Source organism: Ilyonectria robusta (genome assembly GCF_021365365.1).
Source record: "Ilyonectria robusta strain PMI_751 chromosome Unknown BGZ61scaffold_20, whole genome shotgun sequence".
NCBI lineage: Eukaryota > Fungi > Ascomycota > Sordariomycetes > Hypocreales > Nectriaceae > Ilyonectria > Ilyonectria robusta.
Window position 1 is genome coordinate 874,713 of NW_025764454.1, and position 13,625 is coordinate 888,337.

A 13,625-nucleotide genomic window follows, 5' to 3' on the forward strand; every position below is an offset into this window, starting at 1 on the left:
GCTTGCGGGCGTAAGGGATGTGATATCTATACGTTTGTGGCAATCTGTTTGCCTCTAGAACGGGCCACAGCAGCTGGGATCTCGGAAATATCTTCAAAATTCCGATGGGGCGTATTGAAGCTCACCAGATTGAGTCGGGCCTTAGCCGAGAAGCCCAACCATCGGCCGAAACAAAGGATTATGATCCCGGTGGAAAGGGAACTTCATGTATTTCCGAGCAGCTGACTGCAGATTCAATGACTCGTAACATTTCCCCAGACTTGATCTCGGAATCCATCTCATCGGCGAAATCTTCAAATATGACTCCACTGCCCACATCGTTCAATCCCTACCAGTCCACATCCCCGCAATCATTCTGCCATCTCTAGATCTGTTAATCCCATTGTGTTCACAACTGTCCATCACCGCGAGTTCGTCATCATGGCGACCGACTCTCGTCTGGAGGTATGAAACCTAACGACTTAGAGTACGACCTAGACCCCTTACTCATATCCCTCAATAGGAACTGGAGCAGATCCAGAATGAACTCGACATCGAGATTATCCCTGGCACTGAGATTATGGCCGACATTGGAAGCCATCATTTTGTCAAGAGCGAAGACAAATCACACCGTGTGCTCGTGCCTCAACCCTCGAACGATCCTCACGACCCTCTTAACTGGACCAGGGCATGGAAACTGTCGGCGCTCGTAGCCGTCTCTACAATGAGCTTCACACAAGGCTTCGCACCGCTTGCTCTTGGGCCCATGTTCGGCTACCTGATGCAAGATTACGACAGGTCTCTCACGGATGTCATTCAGTTCACGGGTGTCACCATCTTGGTTCTCGGCTTCAGCAACTTCTTCTGGTCAGTTGACATGCACATCTGAGATGTGCGCAATCATAACTAACGCTATGATACAGGGTTCCGATATCGACTTCCTTTGGACGAAGGCCCGTCTTGATTTTCTCACAAATCGTCTGCTTGGCATCCCATATTTGGCGAGCCAAGGCAGCTGACTACAATGGTTTTATGGGTGCTGCGATGTGAGTGTGTCTAATTGGAAGCTCGTTGAAGTATCAGACTAACAATGTCCAGTTTGAGTGGTATTGGGGCCGGCCCCGGAGAGACACTGCAACCGAGCATCATCGCCGATATTTACTTCCTCCATGATCGAGGCAAGTGGAACACAATGTACTGGGTCATATACACGGGCGCCCTGATCGTGAGTCATGCTCTCGCCGGTATCTTGTTTAGCTAACAACTTCAGGTCGCACCTATTATAGCAGGAGCCATGGCCGATCACAGTGGCTGGCCATCATTCTGGTGGCTCAACGCCGCCATGACGGCCGTTTCGCTTGTGGCGATTGTCTTTGGCTTTCCCGAGACCATGTTCAGCCGCGTGGAGGCATCTGAAGGCCAGCCCGCTGCGGTTGAGACATCGCTAAAAGCCATCGAAGTCCAGCACGAAGAGCAGTCTACCAGCGAAAAGAATACAGCTTCGGATGATAATCAGTCTAACGTGAACGCAGAGAGAGATCCTTGCCTTGGAAAGGGAACACCCAGCCGACAGCAATGGAAGCTGTTTCAATCAACGTCGTCTCCCTTGCGATCCATCATGCTAGATCTGTGGATTCCGTGGAAGCTATTTACGTTCCCTATCGTTCTCTTTGCATCCTTTGTGGTTAGCTGGAGCTGCAGCTTCATCTTGATTCTCAACCTCACACAGACGCAAGTATTTGCGGCGCCTCCTTATAACCTGAGCTCACAGTCGATTGGTACGTTCTTCGTTCGTGCTCGCCAATATCCGAAACTAATATTTGTGAAGGATTTACAAACTTCTCACTCTTCGTCGGAGCCCTGATTGGCCTCGCGACAGCTGGACCTTTGAGCGACTGGGTCTCTGCTCGCGCAACAGCTCGCAACAACGGAATTCGTGAGCCAGAAATGCGTCTCCCCGCCATGATTCCATACGTCTTGATAATGGCATTTGGACACATTATCACGGCAATTGGGTACCAGAACCACTGGCCTTGGCCCGTCATTGTCGTCCTCGGTTATTCCTGCGCTGGCATTCAGGTCGCAGGATTACCTAGTATTAGTAGCACCTACGCAGTTGACAGCTACAAGCCTGTAGCTGGATCGCTCTTCGTTGCTATCACTGTGAACAAGAACCTTTGGGGTTACGGCATGGGTCGTTTTATTACGCCCTGGACTGAAGCAGATGGGTAAGTTATTTTGAGCGGGAAACACATACTTTACTACGTACTGACCATATTATCTCTTACTCTAGATTCATCAACGCTTTCATGGTGAACATGGCTCTCACTTTTATCTGGTGTCTATTTGCTGTCATGTTTTACTTTTATGGAAAGACATTCCGGAGGTGGACTAAGAATAGCAATGTGCATAGGCTGTAGGACAGACTGATATTCATTAATTGAGGATGTTCTTAGATTTAACCTGCAAATTATCCCGGAATACATTTGCTATTTGTTTAGTTCTATATCACCCATTTCTGCGGTGTACAATCGGTAGAGGCCGAGATGGGATGTCTCAACTTCATTGGTTCTGCTGTCACAGCAATACAAAGACAAATCACCCATTACGTCACAGTAAAACATTTTCACATCAGTAGTGCTACAATCTTTTATGCAAAACGTTAAAGTCATTGGTACCACAGTTCAATTCAATGCTATGGGCTATTTTAAATAAGAATCGACACTGCCGTGTTGGCCGGATCCAAAACCGTGTACGGAATGGAACCCTTGTCCATGCCTTGGCTAGTCAAGACATACTCCTTGATAAGGCCCTGCAAATTCTTGTACAAAGCCTCGCTGGCCGCTGCAATCTTGAGGTCCTCGGCATTGCCTCTGCGGTGAGTGTTCCACTGAGACTGCGCGAACGAAAGGAGACTCCGCTCGTCGGGAACCTTGAAGCTGAGCAGCCAGGGGACCTGGACTGAGAGCAGCCACTGTCGCTGTCGGCCACAGGGCAGCGCCGCGATGAGAGTCCTCTCCGTGTAGGCGTTGAGCTCCTTGAGATCCTGGGGCAGCGGGTTGCAGAGAGCCGGAGGCTTAGCGAGGACAAACGACTGGTAGAAGCTCTGGAGGTAGTTGACGGCGGTGTGGAAGGGAGCCGCAATGTGGATGCTCATGGTGATGGCGTCGCAGAGATCGTCCAGGGTCTTGATGTCGGGGAATGTCTTGATCCAGCCCCCGGTGCGGATCTCGTTAGTCCACTTCTTGAGAACGTCGTCGTCTTGAACCCTCTTGCCCGGGGTGTTCTCGTCGTACGCAATCGCAAGCATCTGCTTGACGTACGATCGGATGGTAGTCCACATGGACAGCATGTTCTTGGCGTAGGCGTAGTTCTTGTACTTCTCGCCCTTGAGGCCGGCAGCCGTGTTGGGGAATCCTCGGTTGTCGAGGTCGTTGGGCACATAGCTGCCGACGTAGTCGAAGCTCTCAAAGTCGGAACGGATGAACTGGTACAGCTGCTCTTCCTTGAAGCCGACCAGCTCCTTGACGAGCTGCGGCACAAGTGTCTCTCGCGCAGCCGCGTTGAGGGAAAGCGTCTTGTACCAGTGAGGCTCCAGAAGCTTGTAGACAATGTGCGTCATGGGGATGGCACGGTGGGTGCCCACGATCAAGGCCTCCTCGATCAGATGAGCACGAGTCAGATGCACACCGATCTCGTGGCGGAGCCAGTCTGAGACCTGAGCACACGTCTTGGCGTATCGCCAGGGCCAGTCAGTGGCCTCGCCGGAGGACGAATCAGTGGGGAGATGCCTCTTGTTGAAGATGGTGACGGAGCTCTTCATGTCGGTCTTGTAGTCGCAGACAATGGCGATGGGGTGGAGCTTGCCGCTGGGGTACAGCTCGAAGAGCGTGACAGCCGCGCAGGCCCAGCTCGTGTTCTTGACGGCGTCCTCGGCGCTTAGTTCATCGTTGGACCCAGCGTGGACGGCGGCGCGGAAGTAGCGGCAGTCCTGGACGAAGAGCGACTTGGGGTCCTTCTTGGGGAGCTCCTTGGCCCAGAAGTCGTACTTTTCCCGGCCGGCAGTCTCGATGAACTCGGCCAACAGGTTGTCCTTGAGCTTGGCAACCGAGATGAGGGTGGTAGGGTTGGTGCCGGTGAGCGACTGCTCAGCAAAGCGGCGATCGGTGAACCAGTCGGCCAAGAGACCGATGTTCTGGCCCGACTCAATGTCTGTACCGGACTTGCGGTTGTTCTTGTTGTAGTCCTCGTAGGCCTTGAAGGTAAGACCCTGGTTCGCCGCCTCGGAGATGTCACCGTTGAAGTGGTGGAAGATCCAAGCCGCCGTCTTGCCAAGGAAGGTGGTTGGGATGACCTGCGTCAACAGCTGCTTCGTCTCGGCGAGACCGAGGGCGTTGAAGATCTTCAATTGGCTGACTTGGTCGTCTTTGGGAATGGTCTGCAGGTGGGGAGGGTACTGCGCAGGCTTTCCATCATCGCCGAGGGGGTAGGACGAGTACTGGTAAATGTTCTGCTTGGCCGAAAGGTCTGCCAGGCGAGGCAGGGTGGGCTCAATTTGCAAGACATCGAAGTAGGACTCGTAACTGCACGTGGTCAGTGTCGGGTCAGATAAGGCAAACACAAAGAAGACTTACCTGCGCTCAATTCGACTGTAGGCATGAGTCAAGGCAGCCTGGGTTCCTGCGTAGGTACCCTCCTCGATGTTGCCGCCTCCATCCTTGGGGTCCTTGGTGAGGTCGCTGGCGACGGGCTTGACGTAGAGCTTCAACTTGACAAGCTCGCTGTTGAAAACACCGGGGTCGATGTCTGTAAAGGCCACGTCCTTGATGTCGACATTCAGACCCTTCTTGTCCGCAAGAGTCGGCTGCTCCAGAATGGTGTTGGAGGTAGGGACATCGGGCGCAGTGGGGGGGAGCACTGGCAGGGTAGGGATAGTGACAACCATGTTTGCGTTTGCCAATTTGGTCGAATGAAGATTGTGAATGAGGAATTTGGGAATGGGAGAGAGGAGAGCTGGGAGGACAGGCAGGCTATTGATTTATAGGAAGCTGAGTATCACTTGTCCTCTGTTACTCTGGCGTCTTTTTCGCAACACGCGTCTTGTTTGCCATAGCCCCGCATCTTGGGACCATATTTGCTATCGTCTGCCGGCGCAGAGCATAATGGAAAAGGCGGAGGGAATCTCACGGTCAGCTCCAGCGCCAGCCAGCCACAAACGTCAACTGTCTCTGGCAGAAAGCGTAAAGTGGAATAGAGGGAGGGGAACAAGTGTGATAGTTTACGGTCGATACGCCTCGGAAGGGCCTGGACCAGAAGCTAAGGACGCTGGGGGGCGATTATGTGGAACCCGATATGAGACATGGCCTTCAGCTTCCAGTCGGGCCGCAGCCAGAGCGGGAGCTACAGGACAGGAGCTACAGTGCAGCGGGAGACGGGCTGAATAGACGGAGAGGGGCTGAATAGAGTGCGAGCTTGTGCGGGGGCTTCACGAGATTGTTGCATGTTGTGGCGATGAGGCCATCCACAGGACGCATCCACAGGACAGACGCATCCACCAGCACACAGCCATGTAAGCAGGGAGCAATGCAGTCCTCCCAATGAAGATGTCCGCTGACCACGCGGTGATTCCGCTGCTGGTGCCTGGTTCGTCTAATTTTCGCACAACCTGCTGAGGAAACACGAGCTGACGCGGAACAACGCACTGCTTGAGTTTAGACGCGGCACCTGGGTTAAGGTTATTTGGGTATCGGCCACCTCCACAGGGCGTAGGGCCACGAATAAGAGGCCCTACTTTCGTCATCAACACCGCAGTAAATGGATTCAGCAGCGGTATTAGCGCTTACGTGGGACTCTCCTTACATGCAGCGACCCGCCCGGGCACTACCGGTACACTAGATGGCCCAGTCGGGGACCACGAACCGACGCCGTATGGTCCCGTTCATTTGAGACATGCAGGGACGGTGAGCCAGGACTGTCATATATCGGAAATGTATGGCCAATAGCATCTTCGAGCAGGCCAATAGCATCCTCAAGCAAAGCTGTGCCTTTCGGTGATGCAGCCATCAGCTTGAAAAGACACATCGCCGCTGTTGACCGGACTGCAATGTGACGCGCGCCCTAGACCGCCATTTTCATTAGAACCGCGACGAACCGAGTCCGGTCGTCAATAGTTCCACGCATCTTAATCTCCTTACAGCTGAATGACCCACTAATCCTACAACCTTTTTGAATGCCCGGCGACGTATTCTGATTGGATTTTACAATGTCAAACTACAATTATGACGCGTGACTGAAGAGAAGTGTGATGGCGATACTTGCTTCTCCACGTGTCCTCAACGGCCCCGGGCAACGCAACCATCTACATCCATCCAAGACATCTTAATAAAGAACAAGAGGATAATCTGGTCGACTTTGGAATACTGCACATTGAGCAAACGCTGCGCCACATCTGCAGCATTGGGGATCCTTGTCGGCCACCTCCGATGCGGATGGAGGAATGTATTTCGAGTTGTATCAGCCAAGTAGTATTGTAGGTATTCTGGCTGGCTCTGGGAAGCGACGCAACTGCCGAAGCGTCAGAGAATCTGTGCGAGTTGCTGTTTCAAGACACCAAGGTCGTAACGTCATTGAGAAACGAAGAAATCTTGGCGACTGGCATATTAGCTACACTACGACTCGTACCTCCCGCTTGGTGATTAGATCGGGCCGCACAGGAAATCCGTCATGTCCCTTTGCGTAGTTAATACGACCTTGTGGGTGGCATTTGCCAAACAGTGACAAACTCACGGGTCATTGAAAACATCTGCCGTCCTGCATCGAGCTACCACAGGCGGTAGCATTTTTGCAGCGGCGGCTGTTGAGGCAGGTTCGGTATGGGGAGTAACGCATCACATCAGCTCGTTACAAAACTCGGCGTATCTCAACGACCAAACTGGCCGAAACGTGACGCAGTTTGTAAGGTCTGAGTTGGATGAGAACCTATTCTCGGACTATCAAGGAAGTAATAGTAGCTAGGCGTCGCTCTGTTGTTATCAGACGAATAGGGAAGTCAAGGTGTCTAAAGGTTTGTCATTGTGTCAGGATTCAAGCTCTTCGGGGAAACAGGAGAAATTGAAGCCTCCTGCATTTTGGGAAGGAGCCCGCGGTCGGCTGTCTCCTTTGGGATTTCCTCCCTTGGCTAGGGCTATTGTTTCCATTTGATAAGTCCGACTTGTGGTCTTCTAGTGAGGATTTTAGGGCATCAGATTGATCTGTCTGCAATCAGTATTAGCTACTGGCTACGGATTGTTCAATTGATAGTATTTTAGCCGATTAACAAGGCATCTCTTCATGAATCATTTGATCAGATAATACCTATTGGGGTATCCCTATTACCCTGTCTACTTTGCTAATTTCTATCATCTTTAATTTCAACCTCTCGAGCTACTAAAAACACCCCGCCACTACAGCTTCCACCTGTCTTTTGGGTGGGCTATTGGGCCTTCCAGCATCTCTGTTCGTCATTTCCGTGCCACACTGCAAATCCTAGGCTCTCCTTTCTAATAAAAATCGGCGTCGCAATGTCTTTTCCTACTTCTTTGTATGATCCCAGTCCAATACCACTGTCGTGCGAGTCAGTTGTTGCTGAATCCAGTCCTTCTGGCCTTGCCTCAGCTTTTGAGCCAAGAGGTGACCAAACCTGGAAGATAATAGCCGGAGAAGATGGCCCAGTGGGCTTAGAATGTGCCACGGTCCTTGGGCTATAACATTATGTCTATGATCTTCGAAAGACATGAAGCGATTGCTGTTCGGGTGCTCGAGCAAGATGGTCTTATGCAGCGACAAATCATGATAGCTCGGATGAACAATGCCGGGGTCTGTAAAGTCGTAGAGCGTAGACCTGCGAATGCAATTGCCAAGGTGGAAAGGGACGCTGTCGCATACCGAGTCAAATAGCGACTGGATATTGTCCTCGACCCAGGACATTACTTTTGGCGTTGTATCGAAGCCGTGGCTGTTGGTGATGCCTGCCAAGACAGCATCCGCTTTCTCGTGAAGTAACACGAGTGCCATTTTGAGAAGCATCAGACGGTAGCATCTCCACGTATTCCAAACCGCTGCGATTGCAATAGAAGGATAAATATCATAGCCATATGAATAGCTTATAATGGGAGGATCTGCTTTTTTGGCTTGCCGCACCTTCAATGGCCGCCACTCCCTGGGAAACGTTTTAAACCACCCGATGAGCTCGTTGTCTGTGGATCTGATGTCTGCCCACAGTTCCTCGATATCACTTTGTGTCTGGCGTGGAGTCGGGTCTGGTTGGGCTTCATCCAGCAGTCGCAAGAACCGGAGTTGAATTTTGGCGATCGAGACACCGATGAGATCGAGGGTGGAGCTTGGGCTCAAGGGTTTGTCGTCACCGCTGAGCCACAAGCAAATCCGTGGCGAGACGGGTCGCTGTTCGCGGAGGGCCGATGAGACTTCATCATGCAAAATTTTCGTCAAGAGGTGGGTGTCGTACAGGGCACTGCCGTCAACTTTGGGTGATTGACTCAGGAACAAGGTCACAGCTCCCTCATGGTGTGTGAGGGCAGGCTGTTTTTGATCCCAAGCAGCCGTGAGAGTCTCGTGGCATTGAAGTACAAGAGCTGCGAGGACTGTTGACTTACTCCTCAACTCCTTTTGATCCCGGAGAGCCTGCTGAAGGCGGCTCAACGCCAGGGAATGTGTCTCTAAACATTGCGGTGAGGGCACGGCCTTTGCTCCATGGCGCCACAGAGCATGCATCTTCATCGCGACGGCAGTCACTGCAACGGAGACAGCCGAAGACGGGTGCTCTTTTGCAACAGCGGGCCCCATTATCTCGAATAAGCCTCGCGCAGACTCGCAGGTCCTGCCTGTGGTAGAGAAGCAGTTGACGAAAAATCCCAGGGCGACGTCTCGTTGCACCGGCGAGAGCGCAGGGATAGGTGATGGCTTTCGAGCCTCTGCTAACACCAGAGCAGCTTGATGGCGTTGGCACCGTGGCTTTGGGGCCAGTTTGAGGTCATCTTTAAACCTGAAATCGACGGGCTTTTTCATGTAGCCTCCGCATTCGCGACCGGCCTGCAGGCAGCGCTGGCAATTGGGCTTGGCCTCGTCGCATTTGATTCGTCTTTGTTTGCAGGTTTGACAACCTTTTGAGCGCCCGAGATTGACCATTTGCAAGATTGTTGCTGGGAGAGTGTCGACGGAAGCGGAAGTTGTTTTGCGAGAGCTCTAAATACTGCATGACCCTTGGCCACTCTGTTTATATGGATCACTTCAGTTTCTGTACCGGTGTTTCCGGGTTTTCAGCTGATGCGCAGTTTTATGCTTAGTTCCCTGCCTCGATCTGACAGCCAAAAGCACCTCGCAAAATTCTTTCCTTAAATGGCATAGTCCTCCGTCTTGGCAATGCTGATCCTTTCTTGTAGTGGCGTGCTGTTCCTTCATAACACACTGCCCGCACGTAAGATCACCAGCTTTCGCGGCTGATTGGCGCCTTTTATTCTTACTGCAGATCATGCAACAATCCTCGGTGACTTCCATTACAAGGCCGCTCATGATACACAATCACTCTTCCCGATTTGGCGTTGCTCAGCCGTCGCTCCAGCACAAGTCCTTTCGTGGCAGGCGTTTTAGAGTAAAGTTTGCCGTATCACATAAGATAAGGTAAAAATGACGTAGAGATCGTTGCCATCTTGATGACTTCTTGGTCAGGTTCAAACTATTGTCTTCACCCTGAGATGGAGACAGCAGCGCTAGACAGGCAGCACGCAGCCCCGTGCACTTTCGACGACATGATGCGCTGATGGGGCTTTTGCAAAGTCGTATCTCTGCACTCTGCAATGATGCTTCGGCCCTTCCAGGTAGGCTCGATTCTGCAGAGGGCTCTCCTCAGCACAGCCCAGTAGTGCATCAGTGGTCCGGGGTTGGAGAGATGGGGTGCAGTCCTCGATCCAGGTCCAATCCTGGTATCAGCTGCACCGTTGCCAGGTTTACTATGCATGCGCCGCGCTTAGGATACCTGTGCACTACGTGAATTTAAATTCCCCTCAGTCCTTCGATGTTCGATCATAACAACCAAGCTGGCAGTGCACTATTCCACGAACGGCTATCGTTTTGCGAGCTAAAGCGCACGGAATTTCTTGATGGCCATGGCAGACGGTCAGGCTATGGTTATATCGTAAGCTTACTGTTGACATTAAAAATACTCGTCTAAAAGGCATCATTGATTGCTTCACTGAATGGAATATAAGACGGCGTCCATGAGCCGCTCCAAATATTAACCACAAAGCTCTCAGTCAACAAGGCAGCTACTTACCACAATCCAAGATGAAGCTCAGCACCTTTCTCCCCATTCTCCCTTTTGTTGCCGCCCACGGCCTCTCTCAGCGTTGCTCAAGCCATTATCCGAATGACACTGTTCCCGAGGAGTGCTGCTGCATGACGTACAAGGCTTCTTGTACCATGAACATGGAACGAATGTTCCACATCAAAATCTTCTACAATCGCAAGCAAGGCATCACGCCGGAAGAGTTCAATAGCTATTGGGCCAACAATCACTCAGCCCTTGCAGAGCCCTTCCACCTGAGACTTGGCGTGGTGAAGTACTCACAGGTGTGTAGGCATTCCGTCTCTATTAGCAATACGGTTCATTTGCTTGCTATTTGTTTCGTAAGATAAACTGACGTCGTTGGACCTTGGTAGTATCATTCTACTCCAGATTTGCGTGACTTTGGCCGTGTTGAGGGGGCACTACCCATCCTCGAATTTGATGGCGCTGCAGAGTTTTGGGTGCACAATCTGGAAACCTTCCAGGCGATGGGAAGCGATCCGGAGTACCTCGGCACAATCCAGCCTGACGAGGCCAACTTCATTGACCTAGAATCTATGAGAATGGTCATCGGTGTAGACTATATTGTCTTGGAGAGTCAGAACGCCGTAAGGGAGCATGGTCGAACATTCTGATCAGAGATATATTGGGTATCCTGTGTAACAGCATCTGGCACAGCATATTCATCGGTTCGACGGTCAAGAATGGCACATCTTGCAGTGTGTATTTACTCTTTTCCAGATCGCTATCTCTAGATACATACCAACGATCCCTTTAATCGACAAATCATATATATATCATATTTGCATTTAAGAGATTACCTCTAAACTCCTTAGCTATAAACAGACTTGGTGATGTAGATTTGTTGATCGAGATTTGCAGACATCTGGAAATTTCTTGAAATTATACTATATTTGAGGTTTGTTTTATCTCTGGGAGAATCGCAGAGGGCTTACAAGAAGGGCAGATCTCGACTGGCAATAAGAACTCCCCCTTTGGTGCTGCGAGAATGGTTGTTAGTCTGTGTGCTAGGCTTCAACTGGTCTACCCAACTCACTTGCAACCTCATCCTCGAGTGAGGCTCTGAATTACTGCCTTCCCTGACTACCTTCCTCATCCAGTCTGACCGGCTGAGAGCTCAGCGATCCCTCGCAAACTTAGGCCCGAAGGCCTCCTACCCCACGCGAGACATATTGGAGCCCCGGTGTTCCATGCCTGCAATTAAACAATTAATCAACCTCAAGGTACAAAGCCGGAGGCCCTATATCATTCTAGCCTAGAATAAATTTGTTGTTCCCTAGATGCCCCAGTGTCCCACGTCGAAGGTCTCCTCAACGATGCGCTGATGCTGCTGGGAGCTTGCCAGCTGTATTCAGCCTGCTCAACCGCTACTGGAACTACCATCCTATGCCTATGATCGGGATCCGTCCCCGTCGCCTGCTGCTTCTATGTGTCGTTGGTGGCAGTTGAAGTCTAAGGTGAAGTCGTCGACGAGACTAGCGTCAATGGCATCTGGGTCTCCCGTTGGGTCTCCTGCCGGAGTGCAGGGTATGGTGGGGGCGGCGTTGGAGTTCTGTTCTCCAACTGTATAATATGGGGATGTGGTGGTGGCGCTGGCTGCTGTTGCAGCTCTCCTCCCATCGTGTCCGGAGCAGTATGTCCAGCCGCTAATGAAACGAGGCAGTCCCAAGTTACTAAAGAACATCTCGACATAAACGATGGCAACGTACCCCGGGCCGCCTTTATACAAGCCCATAGCATCGGAGCCCACCTAAGCACAGCCGCCGTCTGCCCATACTCCCACTCCTTGTCGTGTTGGCTCTCTTGGCCTGGGTTCCACCGCTTGAGAGACTCTCGAAGCTCGCTGAGGTCGACGTTGCAGTATATCAATAAGACCGCGTAGAGCATCGCCATGTTCAAGATGATGAGCTTGTGACAGTAGTGACAGTACTTGCGTATAAAATACGGTATGATCTTCCGCACAAAGGGCATAACTAGATTTCCCTCGACTTGGCACAGCCGAAACGCCGCAGTGGCAATGAGGGGCAACCCAACGCCAATGACAAGCCCGATGCCGAACCAATCCCTATCGCCCAATTTGAACTCAAACAGGCTGCTAAAGTCGCGGATCCCTGTGACCTGGTGACACGCCTTGGCTAGGTCGCGGTACAACCTGAACTCGTCGTTCGGGACTGAGACCAAATACCCCGCGCTGACAGTCGTGACGAACAGTAAACTGCGGTAGACCCATTTGTCCGGTGACAGGGTCACGTCATAGAACAGGCTGTCATACAGCGGCGATGCAAGCAGGCTAATGGCGATGTAGGACTGGAGGGAGGCGAGTCTCGACATGAAGAGGATTTCAAGGACGGGCGGGACTTGCCTGTTACGGACTAGGACGGCGATGATGATGGTGATTATACAGAGGCTGTTGGTCTCCTTAGCGCCCGAGGCACACTTTCGGAGGAATTTGACGGTCCTGTCGAGTCATCCACGGAAACGGCTGTGGGCGACGGCGAAGGCAAAAATGGGGAGAAAGGTGCAGAAGACACAGGTGGCAGCGATCTGGATGGAGTATGATATCATGACCTGACTTGAATGTTAGTAATTGCAATGCCCCAGAATATCGGGTTCTTCTAAAAGTTGAGTCAAACTTGGGAGGGCATGAAGATTGGAAACTATAAGACTGAAAGGTAGCCTTACACCCGGTCCAGAGATATCCTATTGCGACATTATTAGCATGCAGGCATCTCAGTCGACTTCAATAAGAGCTAACTTACCGGATTGCCAGACCCCAGGATCAGCCCACACACCTGGGGGCATCGTGTCGCCAGCTCGGTAGCGTTGAGGCTTTTGTCTGCCATATTGTTCAATAATTTGTTGATACTGCTCCATTGGCAGTTTTCCAGGTCAACGAGTGCATCCTTTGGGAATTCATTTACGGGCGCCGCAGCGGTGGAGTCCAAAATTGCCGCAAGGCTTACGATACTCACGAGCTTATCGACTGATGATTTGAGTGTAAGTATGGTGAGAGCTGAAGAGATCGTTAGAACAACTTACACGTTGCCATAGTAATGTGGGACGCTGGGCCTGCTATCATAGATGCTTTTGTGAGACTCAAAAGGAAAGGAAATACCGGGACGTGTGGAATTCGCGAGTGAATATGAGGGACCTCCGCTTCATGTTTCAAGGCCACGCGTAAGCTCAAATACCAACATTGGCCTCGAATCGCCACAGCCCTAGGCAGACTGGGCTGACTGGCCCAACGTCCCCCGCGGCACTTGCAGATTCGGACCACAGGACAGCT

The 13,625-nt window shown here is 51.6% G+C and overlaps 4 protein-coding genes across 4 annotated transcripts; 2 read left to right on the plus strand and 2 right to left on the minus strand.

Annotated features, from left to right (window-relative positions):
* Window positions 1-420: 420 nt before the first annotated feature.
* BGZ61DRAFT_536474 (major facilitator superfamily domain-containing protein) lies at window positions 421-2,399 on the plus strand (the record flags this gene model as incomplete). The annotated part of the gene is made up of 7 exons (XM_046254407.1): window positions 421-444; window positions 503-846; window positions 903-1,025; window positions 1,078-1,204; window positions 1,250-1,757; window positions 1,808-2,207; window positions 2,273-2,399. 7 exons carry the CDS (start codon window positions 421-423, stop codon window positions 2,397-2,399), a joined length of 1,653 nt encoding a protein of 550 aa, XP_046100162.1.
* A 287-nt stretch (window positions 2,400-2,686) lies between these two features.
* Window positions 2,687-4,924, minus strand: BGZ61DRAFT_361214 (lipoxygenase; the record flags this gene model as incomplete). Its single annotated transcript, XM_046241246.1, has 2 exons — window positions 2,687-4,562; window positions 4,614-4,924. 2 exons carry the CDS (start codon window positions 4,922-4,924, stop codon window positions 2,687-2,689), a joined length of 2,187 nt encoding a protein of 728 aa, XP_046100163.1.
* A 2,424-nt stretch (window positions 4,925-7,348) lies between these two features.
* On the minus strand, window positions 7,349-9,162 carry BGZ61DRAFT_397568 (uncharacterized protein; the record flags this gene model as incomplete). The annotated part of the gene is made up of 1 exon (XM_046242979.1): window positions 7,349-9,162. The coding sequence occupies one exon, from the start codon at window positions 9,160-9,162 to the stop codon at window positions 7,549-7,551; it is 1,614 nt and encodes a 537-aa protein (XP_046100164.1). The 3' UTR covers window positions 7,349-7,548.
* Window positions 9,163-10,428: 1,266 nt separating this feature from the next.
* Window positions 10,429-10,953, plus strand: BGZ61DRAFT_360808 (EthD domain-containing protein; the record flags this gene model as incomplete). The annotated part of the gene is made up of 2 exons (XM_046241207.1): window positions 10,429-10,602; window positions 10,693-10,953. The coding sequence occupies 2 exons, from the start codon at window positions 10,429-10,431 to the stop codon at window positions 10,951-10,953; spliced, it is 435 nt and encodes a 144-aa protein (XP_046100165.1).
* Between the last annotated feature and the right edge of the window lie 2,672 nt (window positions 10,954-13,625).